The sequence below is a fragment of the Anabrus simplex genome, chromosome 3 (assembly GCF_040414725.1).
Source record: "Anabrus simplex isolate iqAnaSimp1 chromosome 3, ASM4041472v1, whole genome shotgun sequence".
Lineage (NCBI taxonomy): Eukaryota > Metazoa > Arthropoda > Insecta > Orthoptera > Tettigoniidae > Anabrus > Anabrus simplex.
Genome location: NC_090267.1, coordinates 144,460,863 through 144,477,798, shown reverse-complemented (window position 1 = coordinate 144,477,798; position 16,936 = coordinate 144,460,863). Strand labels below are relative to the sequence as shown.

Sequence of the window (16,936 nt, the reverse complement as noted above, 5' to 3'; positions counted from 1 at the left end):
TTGTGCTGTAGGCAGTGTTCATAACGATCACGCAGATTTTTCAACATATTCTGGAACATAGGTTGCTGCAGAGTCCCGAAGAACGAAACGATCTTCTGACGTAATGCAGGCACAGTTTGGGGTGGATCTGGACAATTGAAAATTTGCTCCTTTAACATTCCCCCCACGTAAGGATCAAGTGGTGTGAGATTAGGGGAATGTGATGGGTAGGAGAACTCAGCCCCATGGGAAATTACTTGTCTTGGAAAGGTTTTTTGCAGCATAGCCATAGTCTGTCGAGCGGTGTGGCAGGTCGCCCCGTCTTGTTGGAACCACTGTCTATTCATCTGCATGTTCCTTCTTCTTTTGGTGCCTATCCGTTTCGGATGTTGGCGATCATGATGGCTATTTTCGTCTTGTTTGAGGCAGCGCGGAACAATTCAACTGATAACATATTGCACCAGCCTCTAAGATTGTCAAGCCATGACAAAACCTTCTTAGATCCTGAATAAATGGCCTGATCACCATGTTCCTATAGCATTCCTGGTTAACAGTAAGAGGTGCACCATCATCATTCTCTATGAAATACGGACCTAGCACACAGTTTCCTGACACTGCACACCAAATCGTCACTGCACACTAAATCGTGACACCCACACTATGTAGCAATTTCTGGACTGTAGTGCCTGGCCTCTCGAAACCAAGAAAGCGAGTTGTTTGGTGATTGATAAAACCGTCTAAGTGAATGTGACTTTCGTCGGAGAACCACACGTTGAACAAGAAATCTGGATCCTCGTACACTATGGCCAGAAATCATGCTCAATATTCCACCCTGACATGCCTATCATGCTCCGTCAATCATTGCCCAACCTGTATTCCGTACGGAAATCCGCCTATGTCTTTAAACAATCGTCGAAGTGACGTAGGTCTGATATTTAATTTCAGGGCTGTTCGCCGAAGACTTCGCTTTGGAGACTGCAACACCTGATTGAGGACACGTCCATGATTTTCTTTAGTGGACACAGTTACTGGCCTACCAGACCTTCCCTTGCATTGACACAATACACTACCCTTACAACAAAATTTTTAAACAATAGATAGCATAACTGTGTTGCTAGGTGCTGCCTTATTGAAGTGTTCACGATATTGTTCTGCCACTAACTTTAAACTCGGCCCACCTTGATAACCGTTTCCGTACAAGCGAAAATAATACTCCACTATAAACACTATTTCCTCCGTTGCGAGACCCATTGTCACTTCCAATCACAGAGCACAACGTTCTTTACCCAACTAACAATTCATCATGGTTATGTAACAACACGCAGATGCTGAGGCGTGCGCATGCGCACTGCAGGAAAATGAGTACTGTATATTTTGGCGCATACCTTATTTTGTGTAAGTGCCTGCATGGGCGCATATGACAACTTCATCCCCTCAGTCACAGATAACCACCAAGCAGGGAGCAAGCCTCCTATCTCTCCCCACTACAGATTTCTGGCAGCTGAGGAAAACACGCTATCACCTCGTGTCCTTATCTTAGTGGGTTTCCCAACTCATACCATAGCCTACTCCCCCAGCTACGGATTACCGCCAGCTGTGGGTACACCCCTGTCTCTCTCAGTGCCTGGGGAATTGTGCATATAGCTTTTACCGGTTACCACTACAGTCTCCCTCCTTCCTTCCATTACTGTAACTACTGCTTTCCTGTAACTTTTGTATACATGTATTTCTAACTACAGCGAAGTACTTGCTTACATAACTAGGGTTATTCCATTCATTCTTCATCCATCTTATAGGCCTAATTTTATGATCATTTTCTCTCTGACTTAATACTAATAGTTCACTATTACTCAAAAATGTTCTTTTAATCACTATAGTTCCTTTACATACTTTTAGAAGATGAAATTATTTTCTCATTTCCCCACACAACACACACCTCGCATTGTCCTTTTCCCTTGTCCATCCCTTGCTTTTGTGAATTCCCATCATCCACCATATTAGCCCTCTTCTTTCTCTTCTGTTTACGTTACTTATCCTTACAATCATTTCCTTGTTTATCATATTAAATATTTAATATTTATCAACATATACTGTATATGAATAAATCAAATGAAAGTGGACCAGCTTTTACTGCTGTCTATTGCTGTCGTGCAGTAAATGATTGTAAGGAGAGTTGCTGAGCCTTCTGAAGAAGGTTGGGTAAAACAGAGCACTTACATACTCGCCAGCAAAAGAACAGCATAGTCACTACTGCTCACACTTGAAACCTACAAACACTGACTATTGGATTGTAAATACTTCGTCTTGGGTGTGGTTATGATTTTGGCACGATAACTCTGTTTACACTGCATATTGTCTTAAACAACTTTTACATCCTTCTCTGATGTGTCTGTTCTATTTAATACAAAGGAATGTTCTCCATACTGCAGTGATGGCTATTATTAATAGCTTTCCACTACGTTGATTACTGACCTGAATCGTGCAGATACATCCCAAGATCAGTGTCAGAAATGTTTGTCTTACTTTTATTTCACTGCCTTTTGTAAAAGAACATGTCCACAACAAACAGTGTGGTATCCTAGGGTATCTAGAGTTATGCATATAGATACTATTTTCTTTCTTTTCTGGCATCTTTCTCAATCATCTGGGGTTGGCACTAATGTGGTTTAATCCATTTTACTGTCATATGCCCTTACTCATGCCAACACTACATGGAGGGACGTATTCACTATCCTCCTCGGGCCCCGTATAACCTATAGGTTCCCAGTTTTTTTATCTCGGTCGCCAAGCAGTGCAGGCCACTACTAATGATTCCAATACCATCTCAGAGTGCAGCGTCGGCTACGCTGACTTTCAGACACTTATCTTGCCATAGTTGATCACGGTGAATGTTTACAAAATGGAGTCCACTAGTTATTGGCGGAAATCGCATCACAGTGAAAGTAAGTACACTTTTCCAGTAATAATAATAGTTCTAGTATTCTAAAAAAGAGTAGTAATGATTCTACAAGTTCACTAATACGCAATTCATGAGTAATTTTATAGGAATCGGCAAAGTGTAATGAACAGTGGCTTATTTTGTATTGATGTAACCTATAGGTTACAGTGGGTCTCACTTGAAGTAATATTTTATACAATGTTTCTTTTTTTAGGCCTTGATTCCAATGCGATTCTGGAAATTGTCAATGGGGCGTGTCCGATATGTCAGACCTTTCTGACGACGAGGATGAAAGAACTTTCGTCACTTTACTTCCTGTACCCCCCCGACGGGACACGTGTTCGGGAGGAGGATGAAGAAGATGGCGAAGGAGAAAATGATCAAGAATGTGTCCAGTACGAGGGTATCTGGAAGAGGTCTGATGTATTTGAACCATTTCCCCCAGCACCTCCACCAGAACCTGTGTAAGAGCCAAAAATACTCCCCCCTCTCTCAAGATTCTACAGATACGTTGGAAGCAACATATTTGCCACACTGACGGAGTTTACAAACCACAGATACCTATGTGACAAAGGGATTTGTTTGGATGCCACCATTATTATGTCTTACTTGAAATATCCCCGTATACGAATGTATTGGGCCAGGAAGACCCGGGTCCCACAGATTGCAGACAAAATATCAAGAGCAAGATATTTCAAGATAAGGAGCAACCTGAAACTTGTAGATGACACAGAAGTGGATGCAAATGAAAAATTGAGCGACAAGTATTAGAAGTTGAAACCACTGATCAAAAACATTCAGTAGGCTTGCCTAGTACCATTCTGGGGGCAGGTAGTTATGCGTCAGTTTGTCAGAGGAAAGCCAAATCCATGTGGCCTGAAAAATTTTGTCTTTTCTGCTCCAGATGGGCTACCAGTTGACTTTTTTTTTGTATGAAGGAAAAAGAGATAGTATTCTGAATGATGCTGCATTTCAAAATCTGGATATCGGTGCAAAAGTGGTAATTCGATTATGTAGATCTCTACCACCTGGCTCGGCAGTATACATGGACAGAATTTTCACTTCAGTTCATCTGTTGGATATTCTCCATTCTGAGTGTGAAGTACAAGGCACAGGAACTCTGCAAAAACACAGGATACCGACTGATGAGCTTCGGACTGATTCTGAAATGAGAAGGGCAGGAAGAGGAACTCTTATGTTAGTGAGAGATGACGGTCAAGTAACCATTGTTAGATGGTATGACAACAAGCCTATCATTTTATCTTCCAGTGAAGTAGGGGCTCAGCCAGTGAGTCAGTGTCGTTGCTGGTGCAGGAAAACAAAAGACTATATTTTTGTTGATTGTCCTGAGATTGTCCTCTCATACAATGAAAATATGGGAGGAGTGGATTTTTTAGATTGAGTTATAGCAAGGTATCAAATTCTTGCTTGTACCAAAAAATGGATCATACGATTGATATTCCATCTGATTAATTTTGTTCTAGCTGCTTTGTGGATAGAACATAGACGAGCTGAAGCTGCAAAAAAAAACCAAGAGGGAGAAGCTTGACTTTTTGGCTTTTCGAGTAGAGGTGGCTCACTCACTAATGAACTCACAGTCATAAGTTGAGATGGAAGAGAAAGATGAAACAAACAGAACCACATTTGGAATGTTCCCCCAAAAAAGGAAGGCAACAACATCTCTACCTCACGACAGCCTCCGCAAAAAGAATGCTGATCATCTGCCAGAAATCCCGGAAAATGTGAAAACTTCCCGCTGCCGTCTGGCAGGGTGTGACAGTCCTAAATGTAGGGTCACGTGTTCCACTTGTAAGGTGTTTCTGTGTATGAATGCAAATCGGAACTGCTACAAAGTTTTCCATGAATTATGATTTGTTGTACTTGACTTGTGTACTTTTAGTGTGTTGACTCATTCAACTTAAATTTGTATGAAAGTTTACTTTTCTCCATTTATTTTGAGGTATTTTAGTATAGAGAACTGATGTTTAACTTTAGTGCATTTTAAAGTACCAAACATTGTACAAAGAAAATATCCCATACTTTTCCATGACCAACATTAAGACCCACTGTAACCTATAGGTTACATACAGTATTGGGGCAGTAAATAGTTTCAAATTCAATATCGTGGTTTTTTTTTTTTTTTTAACTGATATTTCTAGCATCCCAAAATTCTAAAATTTGTATTCAAAACTATTTTGCTTGGACCGTGGGCCCGAGGAGGCTATAGCGTTTCCTGAGGTATTGGTAATGTGATTTGTTGTATGTACATAGATGAAGATTTATATTAAGACGATCCCAAACATCCAGTCCCCAAGCCAGAGAAGTTAATTGTTGTTGTTTGGGTCATCAGTCCATTGACTGGTTTGATGCATCCCTCCATGCTGCCCTATCCTGTGCTAGTCTTTACTAGTAACTAGTACATCCTACATCTTCTCTAATCTAATGTTGTATTCATACCTTGGCTTAAGTCCTGAGTGTCTTAAGATGTGTCCTATCAATCTATCTCTTCATTCGTGATTGAAATTTACCCATCTCAACTTCAAAATTCTTCTGTAACACCACATTTCAAAAGCTTCTATTCTATTTCTTCCTAAGCTAGTTATCCATTATTCACTTCCGTACAATACCCTGATCAGACATCATTCTAATTCCTATACCAGTGTTCGAAATGAGGCAATTTTTGTGTTAGTCTGCATTTTATGTCGTTCTGCCATTGTTGGTTATTTTACTACCAAAGTAACGATATTCGTGTACTTCCTTTTTCATTTCCTAATCCAATAATTCCTGCATCACCTGATTTTGTTAGACTGCATTTCATTGCTTTTGCTTTGGACTTATTTACTGTACTTTCATCTTGTACTCCTCCTCCAAGATTTTGTCCATACCATTCAGCAATTTTCTCTAGATGTTCTGCAGACTTGTATAAAATAACAATATCATGACAAATTTCAGAATTTTGATTTCCTCTCCTTGCATTGTGATACCCTTTTCAAATTCCTCTTTGATTTACTTTACTGCCTGTTCTATATAAACATTGAGAATGATAGGGGACAAATGGCAGCCTTGCTTCACTCCTTTCTGGATTGCTGCTTCTTTTTCAAAGCCCTCAATTTTATCACCACAGACTTCTTTTTGTACAGATTGTAGATAATTCTTCTCTCTTGGTACCTGATCCTGATAACCTTCAGAATCTCAAGTAGCATGGTCTAATAGACATTATTGAATGCCCTTTCCAAATCTATGATTACTATGTACATGGGCTTGTCCTCCTTAATTCGATCCTCTAAGATGAAATATAAAGTCAGGATTGCTTCACGTGTTCCTATATTTCTTCTGAAGCCGAACTACTAATTTTATTCCAAATCAGCTTCAACTCATCTTTCCATTTTTCTGTAAATACAGGGTGTTTCAAAAAGACTGTACATATTTCGAATGCATATATTTATTAAACTGTAAAACATACGAATATGAAACTTTACACACATAATTACGAACCTCTCAAGTTCAGATTACAGATGTTCAATATGTCCTCCATCAGCGACACGAACAATATCACATTGATACTCAAATTCCTCCCATACTCGGGCAAGCATGTCCTTCATCACTGATGTTATGACAGTACGGATCCAATTCTTCAACTCTTCCAGGTTCTGTGAGAGTGGTGGTACATAAACATGTCTTTAACGAAACCCCACAGGAAGAAGTCACAGGGTGTCAAATCCGGTAACCGTGGAGCCCGTTTCCATCAAAGAAGAATGGGCCGCAAACAGATGAACGGGATATCGCACAAAACACATTGACTTTGGGCGAACCTTGTACATGTTCAATGATTGTATGTGGGTTCTGTAGGCCCCACATTCGAACATTGTGTTTGTTCACCTGACCACTAAAATGGAAAGTCGCTTCATCACTGAACACAATGCGTTATGCGAAAGTGTTATCATTGTCAATAACATCAGGAATCTCGTTACAAATTGCCACACGTTTGCGTTTGTCATCAGGACACAGAGCTTGTAACAGCTGTAACTTGTACAGCTTCATAACCAACCAACGTCTCAAAACGCCAAATTTTTGTTGTAGGCAGTTGTAACTCCCGACTGGCATGAATTGATTTTGAAGCACTACATTGGAAAGCAGTTTCAATTCGTGCAACATTTTCTTCAGGAACTCGAGGGCGGCCAGGACTCTTTCCTCTACATTATACATGCTGTATCTACAAACTGTCGATACCATCTGCGAATGTTCCACCCATTCGGAGGATCAATTTGGTACTTCAGCCTGAAACGTCTTTGCACTGTAATCACGGAATTGCACTTCGCAAACCCGAGAACACAAAATGATTCTGCTGCGGAGTAGCTATTTTAAACATGTGATGGTTACCAAGCAAAACAGAAGACAACTGACATCTAGTGGCCGTTAATATAAACTAGACTATGTATTCGTTTCTCCAATAGCCGAGCCGTGGTGCAGCGATCGATAGTTTGGACAAAATAATACTTTGTAATACGTATATTCTTTTTGATACACCCTGTAATGCATGTTAAAATTGTACAGGCTTTCTTGGGAATAGGTATAACATCATTCTGTCTAAAATCGGATGGCACTTCTCCTTCTCCAGCTCGTCTATCTGCTTCACTAGGACACACAAGCCAACCCCACCACTTGGTTCTCAGGGCAGGAGGTATTAACTATGCGCAGTTAATATCCTTGACCTGGCCAAGAATGAAGCCTGGGGCCCTGTGAATTGAATGCCAGAATGCTGATCATTCAGAAGTAGGTAGAGAAGTAGCATTATTATTAAGCACACTAATTTTAACAATCTGGTATTTTCTTTCTTGTTTGACATCTATGATTTCATGATTGTGCGATTTGTTGTAGTGGAAGCCATTTCTTTTCACTTTCAACTCAGAACTGTTTGATCTTCAGGCTGTCAAAACTAATTCATGAATAAATAAAATGAGAAAGTACCTGAAAAAGAAAACAGATAAAAGCAGATTATACCTGAAAAAGAAACAACCAGATTTGACTACTAGAGGTGGTTTATATAGGCCTACTCTCTTCCATTACTTGATAGAAATGCATTAAATAATGCAAGTCTAAATACTAATTTAATTGTTAACACAATTGCACCTCTGTTGGTTAGAAACATGAAAAATCGTGCTATTGGAATGTAGGTTATTAAAAATCCTGTAGGGTTTATTGTAAGATGTTCATTAACATGATAAAGCACACAATCTTGAATTGGTTTTGGTATTTGAGAAGAATACAGACCTTTTCCAGAAGTTTATTTGTTAAGCGTAATCCCCTGAGTCGATCTAGAAGCCCCTGGCCAAACTTCTGCAAGCCAGAGAAGGTCCAGTCAGCGGCTAATTGTGTGCCATCAATTACCTCCTCACGGTCACCCCACATAAGGATATTGAAGTATGCTGGTGATGGCTCAGCACCTTATGTAAACATTAAATTGAAACATTGTTGGAGTAGGTAGTAAAAATGATCTTCCTATTAAAGGTTTGACAGAGAATTACTGTTTACTATCATTATTAAGTTGGCCAAACGAGATGAGTAATTTTAATAGAACTTAGGCTATACCTTGACCTGTGGGGGGAAATACTTCTGTTGAAGTCTTGAGCAATAGTGTTTATTGGAAGTTTATGGACACAGATTGAAGAGGCATGCATTCATCATATTAAAATAGTAACTTTGTCTATTCAGTGGGTCAGCTCATGATAAAGTTCCAATTTATTAGTACACTTGATCAAATTAGACAACTATTGTTAAAAATAAAAATAAAGCAACTTTAAAGAAACTAAAAAGATAGATAAGACTGAGAGATGAAATAAAAACACAAAAATGTTAACTACCAGCATACCTGCCAACTTTCCCGATTTAGGCGGGAGACTCCCGATTTTCCGACAGTTTTTCCCGCCTCCTGATTATTCTATTATTTCTCCCGATTTTAGCTTATTTTTTGGTGAACTTCAAACATTTGTTTTCAAATCTTGCCGTTTCAGCTTTTTTTATTCCAGTGGCCGGAATTCCTTTGCTCATTGGTCACTTTCAAACAAAACATCGACGTTTATTAATGCGAGAAATGTTCGCGAATGTGCGATGTTTATTGAAACCTTTATATCGTGACGCTTGTATCGATTGTCAATCTCTGGTTCGCGCGTTCTATGTTGATGTTCGTTCACATCAGTCTGGTCGATTCTTGAGACTAGTCGCTAAATATTGAGTGTTTCTTAGTAATTTAGTGACAGAATTTCAATGACAACTACTAGTGACTTTTCTAGAGAGTTTACGAGCCATTTGGACACAATTCCGACTAATTTTTATTTGTCTCAATATAAATAAAACGAGGGCTTTGTCTGAACATTGCTCAGAATTTAAAAGAATTTTATATCCGTACCGGTCGCGACCATAGTAACAAGGGGATATGCACGTTTTAATTTTCCGTAATTTCTATATCTGTCTGTATGTATGTATGTATGTATGTATGTATGTACGTATGTACGCACGCACGATCATCACGAGAAAACGGCTGAAGAGAATTGAATGAAAATCGGTATATAACGTAGGGGAATAAGTCGCTACAATATGGGCCATAAATAATTTTATTCTCGCTGAGTGAAATGGTAGTTTAGGGGAAGGCCTAAAATTTAATTCTCAAGTATTTATGTTATTATTGGCCCTATCGATAAATACTACATAACTAAAGTTATATATTATAAAATTTCGTGTCATTTACGTCTTATACATTTTTTACCGTACCGGCTATGATGATAGAGATATTCATAGATTTGGATTGTTTTTTTTCCTTGCTAAGTCGTCCATATCAGCGCCGAGGTACGTGAAAATGGGTGAACAGAATTTTTTGTAAAGTCGGGGAATAAGGAATTACAGTCTACGCTATAAATAATTTTATTCACTCTGTTCGAAATGGTAGTTTAGGGGAAGGTGCCAAAAATTTAATTTTTAATTACTTCTCTTACTGGTCATATTGAAAAGTACTACATAACAAAAGTCACAGAGAATACAATTCCCAATTATTTATGTCTTATTCACTTTTACCGTACTGACTACAATAATATTGGTGGTGATGGCGATTAAATTGTGAAGATAATTATAAGAATGAGAAAAAAGTCATGAGGAACGATTACTTAAATAACACAAGAGGTTGTCTTGAAAGAAAGGACTCGCTTGACATTAGATGCTCTAAATCACAGATTTGGAAGAAAACTAAGTGTGAAGGCCTCCAATATAGAAAGCTCATAAAATTGATCAGTAATAATATTACATTGACCATTGTTTGTTGTTATAAGCTTTGTGTATTCTGCTGCCATTTATCTCCAATAGATGGGATTACTGCTGCGTATTGAGTATAATAGCCTGCCTGAATATTGGTGGGAAGTAGCTGGGGAGTGGGGAGTTAGATCTCTCTTCTTTAGCATGCCATTCCTCTGGTTCATAAATTTTCTGATACTACTGGTACGTAACACACTGGATCATCATAGTATTCCAGGTATTCAATCCCTACTCTGAGGCAGTGATTGGAATGAGCAGTGTGCACACTTAAACGGAATAATTACACAGGAGTGTTCGCAGCTGTCTGCAGCCTGGTCATTCTAGCTCTGAAACTTTTAACTGTTAGATCGATATTGTAGTACTTTTTGCTAAAAGTGAGAAAATATGCTGTTTTCATTTTATCGAACATTTCATATGACAACATTGCTTTTTATCGCAACATCCATACTGGCATCATTGTAATGACCTATGTTGACTTTAGTTGGGAAAACTATAAGGACAGTCTTCCTGAGAATTCCGTAGCGAAACACGGGTTCATCAGCTAGTTATTTGATCCAAATAGCATTGCGCTTTGCATAATCGCACGGGCACTTGGTGCAATATATTAATCTATGCATTTGCTAAGTAATGGCATCTAAGTGCATGACTGATTCACACATGTGGAGCATGAGTTCATACTATTTTCAGCTTGCTTATCAGAGACCGATCATTTCACTCACATACTTCCTATGAAGGAATAGAGATGTGTAATTTTTAGCCTTGTAGCCTCGTATAGCTACAGTCGGGCTTTGAGACAATAAGTGTTATGAATATATTGTAGTACTGTAAGACATGTAGAATAAGCAGTTTTGATCAATTGTATCTCCTGATTTCTCTTGATTTTTCCTGATTTTCTTATCAAAATCTCCTGATTTTTCGTTTTGTAAAGTTGGCAGGTATGTACCAGGAATAGGCGTGCATGTATTATAGGATGTATGATACTATCCGTTATTTATGGGAAAGGAGGATTACTTGTTTCAATTGTCATGTAATCATCTCGAGACCAAGTCGGATGAATTCTGATATGAAATTCTAAAATAACTTGTATTTTTTTAAATTTATAACCATCAAGTGACTACGTGGTTTGGGTCATGTAGCTGTCAGCTTGCATTTGGGAGGTAGGGGGTTCAAAGCTCACTATCGGCAGCCCTGAAGAGGGTTTTCCGTGGTTTCCTATTTTTACGCCAGACAAACGCAGGCTGTACCTTAAGGCCATGATCGTTTCCTTCCCGCTCCTAGCCCTTTCCTATCCCACAGTCGCCATAAGACCTGTCTGTGTTGGTGCGACATAATGCAAATTGATAATGTAGAGTTTGAGGGATGTTCCACCATTCAACACATTACAACAATTTATTCAATTATAAGACCGGTTTCGACTCCATGGAGTCATCATCAGTTCTTAGTGAAAATTAAATTAAGGGAAAACTGAAAACAATCATCATAATGAAAAATCCATGCACCTATAGGTGGTTGCTTGGAAATACATCATTGAGTTGATAGATATTACCTAGAAATGTAACATACACTTGGCAAGGAGAACTTGGAGCTTAGAAAGTTCCCAGTTCTGGCTCTAACAGTCTTGTGTTCATAGGTCACGGAATACTGGAATTACATGTACTGGATTGAAAATATATACAAAACACAATAAGGACACTTATAATGGTATAGAAAACTTGGCTCTCTAAGAGCATTCTTGGATTTGACAGTCCTGTTTCTGTCTGAAAAAGACTGGGTGAAATACACACAATGAAGCAAAATGTATAAAGACATAGATCTAAACTGTCGTGCGTTCATGTACACGGAACACTGGGAACACTTGTATTGTTTGATAACACACTCGTTCAAATGAAAACACTTATAACCATATGAAATATTGGCGTTACTAGAACGTTTATGAGTTTGGCTGTCCTGCTTCCCCTGACTAAACTAGTGAAATAAATATACATTGAATGTTAAAGATAAACTACTTGGTATTTAAAGTTCTGGTTTTTGGTTTCAAAAATTGTCATGTGTTCGTGGAACACAGAATAGAACTGCTGGTCCTGCTTCTCTCAACTGACAACTAATGCATTAACGCAGTTGAAATTAATTGATTGAAAGTTTGCACACCAATGCAAAATACTTGGCACTTCAATATTCTTGGATCTGAGTAAAATATCATTGTATGTTTACACAATGTTTACACAACTTGGCATAGACTTGTCGAGCGGTCTTGTCACAGTCAACCAGAATATGTGAACCTTTAAAAATAAAAAATAAAAAAACAAAGACTTGTTGACTATTACAACCACACATCATATGAAACGTTTTGTGAACAGCTGAAGTTACACACTGGTCTGAGATGCTTAGTATTTAAGAGAGATCTTGGTTCTATATTAAAATTGTTACCATGTGTTAGTGGAACATGGAACTTAATTGTCGGTCCTGAATTAAGATACTGGCTGGCTTTAGTTTACATGAGCTTGCAGTATTTTATGATAGATGGAATGAAGTTATTAGTAGAATTAAGCTGGTTGAAGAGCTGGGGAACATCCTTCAATATGGAATACTTGCTATTGTAGTTGTAACTGTCGTCGCTATTGTTGTTGTAGTATGGTGATGGTATGGTCTTGGCTTATGGAAACGTGCATTGAAGGTGTCTGAGAAAAAGAGAAAGACAGAATGAGAAACTGTTGTGTGTGTGTTCGAGTTAAAATGAAATGTTGTTTTTATTAATTTACTCACTCCATATCCGCTTGTGTTGACCAGCCGTTTGAAGAGTGGGTTGTGATCTGTTCAACTCTCTCTGTGTGTGTGAGTGTGTGCGTGCATGCGCGCTATTGTTGGTTGGGAGAGGTGGGAGGGGGGAGGTGTGGCTTGCTTTGGATTGGTTGAGGTGTGGAAGGGGGGTGTGAGAGAGAGGGTGGTGGGGAGTGCTTTGTTGTCGAGCCGTTCTGTCTACATAAGTCTTGATGCTGAGGGGATGAATGGCCTCTTAAAGAATGTTTGTTTTTTTAGTGGGTTCATTCAGATTGATTAAAATTAACTTGTTGGTCTAATGATATGTAAAATATTTCTTTGATGTTGAGTAGGGGTCCCTTTTCCATGGTTTCAATAATTTGCATGTCTTTATCTATGTCGGAGAATTTATGATTGGATTCGTGCATGTGTAGACCCATGGTTGAATGTCTGTTATGTTTAACTGCATTAATGTGTTCAGTGTACCTGGTGTTAAAGTTCCATCCTGTCTGTCCGATGTAGCTTGCCAAAGGCATGTATTAAAGTATCGATTAGGTGGTAATTTAATCTAATAAGTTGATTTAACTCATTGATACGGTCATGAAGTGGACAGCTTGCGATACGAATGCTAACCAAGCAAAAAATAGTGCAAACATCTATTTTAAACTTAAGATGAAACTAGCAAAAGTAAGCAAAGATACAATATTCCTTAAAGAATGTTTGAACGAAGACCTGATATCAAAATTCTGAAAAGGTAACCAAAGGAGCAACATACGCTTAATATTCCAATCTACAACACAAAGAATAGTTAACCGTCTTTGGATCAAAAAAGAAATCAAATTTATGTATAGAAAGATATCTTTCCTTAATCGTGAGCTTTACTTAGCGCACCTCTCAGCCTCAATAACCCTAGTACCGTTAGAATGGGACTCCATGTTAAAATATAGTAGAGATAAAGTAGAGAGTCTAATGGAAAAGAAACAGGCAACATTGAATAAGAAATTAGAAAACCTAAAAAGCAATACCCCAATAAAACAAAATAAGCCACAATTTAAAGCAACCTTCAACCATGAAAAACTCCCACCCCCTGTCAAAAACTTATTGAACATGATTCTTACAGAACAAGAGTTAGAAGTGTTAGGTAAAGACCCAAATCATAACTGGCTCAGTACCAACAAAAGTCAAGAGTTAATACTAACTAGCAGAAACTGAAGCGGCCATACAGACCCTTCCAGCCGATATTCAAAATGACCTTAGGTACGAAGCTAGGAAAAGAATTCCCTCCTTAATTAAAGGATTAAAATCAAACTCCGACAACACAAAGGTAGATATAGAACTCCAACGTAAAATTAGGCAAAGTAGCATAGTTGGAACAAAAGCAGATAAGGGTGGAACAGTAGTAATACTAAACAAAACCGAATGTGTCGAAAAAAGAGAAACTTTTTTCAATAACAACAAGTTTAAGGCCATTGAGAAAGATCCCACCTTAAAAATACAACGAACAAGAAATACAGAAACTCATAAATATGAACCCAGGACTTCCAAAGGCAAGGGCTGTGCCCAAAGTACATAAAAAAGACATACCTATCACACCTGTAATTAATTTTTTCAAAAGTCCTGTATACAAAATCTCTCAATTTATTCATAAGTTTTTGACCAACAATTACATTTTTTTACAACAAAAATTTGATTTTAAAAACTCCAATGAATTTTGCAAGGTAATTAAAGATTTTAAATTAACTTCTCATGTAACATGTTTCTTTGATATTAAAGATATGAATACTAATTAATATCCCTATAAAAGACAACATCAGGATTATTAAAACAAATCTATTAGACCACAAACATATCAGTATACCAGAAATAGAAGACTACTCATAACTATCGTGAAGTTCGTGCTCAGTCACAATTTATTTTCTTTTAATAATAAAATATCATACCAACAAGACGGGCTCCAAATGGGAGTTCCGACTTAAGACATTTTAGCCAACATATACCTAGATCATCTAGAATACACTAGAATGTTTGGTCACATCGAAGGTCTGGACCTTTGGTTACGCTATATTGATGATACTTATGCCATAATAAATAAGGAACTCGATGACAGTCACAATATTCTGAACGTCTTAAATGACTTGGACCTTAATATTAAATTTACAGTAGAAGAAGATGGTTCGCTCAATTTTTTTAGTATTGAAACAATTCGGAAAAATCACTAAATGCAAATACAAACAACAAATAAATTTAATGCAGCAGTCGGAGAAAGTAAAGATCTACGTTAAGTTTACATTCAATAACCCGAGAATTCACGAAATTACAAATTGTTCAAGAACCATAACACCAAAATAGCTTTCTCAACAAATAACATCACTAAACACAGATTTTTCAAACAAAATCAAGTTAATAAAATTAAGGATGATGAATTTCAGGAATCAGGCATCTATAGGCTGACCTGCACTCAATGCAAAAACACATACGTGGGACAATCTGGGAGGAGTTTCTTAATAAGATATCAAGAGCACGTCAATGCAGAGAAGTATAGAAGGTTCTCTGCTATGAGAGCTCATATGAAAGAGGCAGATCATAAATCTACCAATATCAAACAGGACGTTCAAATTATTAGCAGGATTAATAAAGGAAGTCTCATGAACAATCTAGAAAACATTCATATTCTTCTCGATAAACTAGAGAACAAAGATCGGAATTTAAATGAAATGAATGAGCAAAGAAACCCTGTATATGAGCATATAAGTAAATATGTGGAATTGATAAACAGGAAACGTATAAACTCAACAAGTAAAATGCTCAAATATGACATCATGGAAGCACAACTAGAACCCCCTCCCTCCTCACAAGACGAAATAAATGATGAGACAGCCTTGCCTCCCCTTTCTCTGCTGAACCGTGCGCATAAACAGGCTGTGACACATCGCTATTACACCAGGTCGAGTATACAGACATCCTCAAGGTAGCGGGGAATAAAAGACACCATTCTAGAAAGAGGTGAGTTAAGATTATATAAGCTTTTCATTTTTATCCCTTCCGCGATACAGATTAAATTTGAAATCACTGTTTGTTTGTTGACATACTTCAGCAATTTTTAGTATCCTCTGCTGGTTCCAGATCGTGAGGCAAGCTGCCCAATTAGAAGACCGCTATTTCACCCAATACAAAAGTGAAATGGAAATGGCGTACGGCTTTTAGTGCCGGGAGTGTCCGAGGACATGTTCGGCTCGCCAGGTGCAGGACTTAATATAAGAAAATTTATTTTAACTTCAACCTATTCAGTACAGTACAAGATGTTAACGTATTAGTTAAACATCGTTAAAATAGTTGAGGCATGTTTCGCCCCTTTTGTGGGGCATCATCAGTCGTATCAATACCTCAAAATTCTACCAGACATCTGGTTGGAAATTATAAAAATATGTTACATGAGTGAATACATTAAAAAACATTTGCATGATCTTATCATTAACAAAATATCCAATTTATAAAAAAATGTTACACTAGTGAACACGTTGGTGAATTTTCACTTAAAACAAGGCCGTCATATGTACAGTATTGACAATAATGGTAGTTTAAAGTCTTATTTGATGGTAAGTTCGAAAACACTTTAAAATTTATATACTAACATTGTGAATGAGTGCAGAATACATATAATTACAATTGCTGTACACATATTTTACATTGTAAAGTGTTGTGGGAAAGCATTCCAAATTTGTATTAATTTCCATATTTTTCTTTTTTTTAAAATGCTTTTCCATAACAACAACAAAGAAGTTTTGTGTTGAAGACTAATACAGCTTTTAAGAAGAGCAGCTATAGTTTGGAAGTTTCCTCGGTCCGAGGTATATAGCATTTCGTCAAAAAAAATCCCAATTCAGTTAAAAAAAAACCAAAGTGTAATGCTGAAGTACGGAAGGTATTATCAATTTGTTTCGCGCTAGGACAGATTTGTAG

At 37.7% G+C, this 16,936-nt stretch overlaps 2 protein-coding genes across 4 annotated transcripts in view; one reads left to right on the top strand and one right to left on the bottom strand.

The window, feature by feature from the left end:
- The window catches only part of LOC136866085 (putative protein FAM10A4), a 405,358-nt gene that overhangs the window by 110,695 nt on the left and 277,727 nt on the right, over positions 1–16,936 (top strand). The gene's annotated exons all lie outside the window — the stretch shown is intronic.
- The window catches only part of LOC136866084 (uncharacterized), a 215,486-nt gene that overhangs the window by 31,875 nt on the left and 166,675 nt on the right, over positions 1–16,936 (bottom strand). For both annotated transcript variants that reach the window (XM_067142746.2, XM_068226602.1), the window contains one exon: positions 8,189–8,361. In XM_067142746.2, coding sequence (XP_066998847.2) covers positions 8,189–8,361 — 173 coding nt within the window. The remainder of the gene's footprint in view (positions 1–8,188; positions 8,362–16,936) is intronic.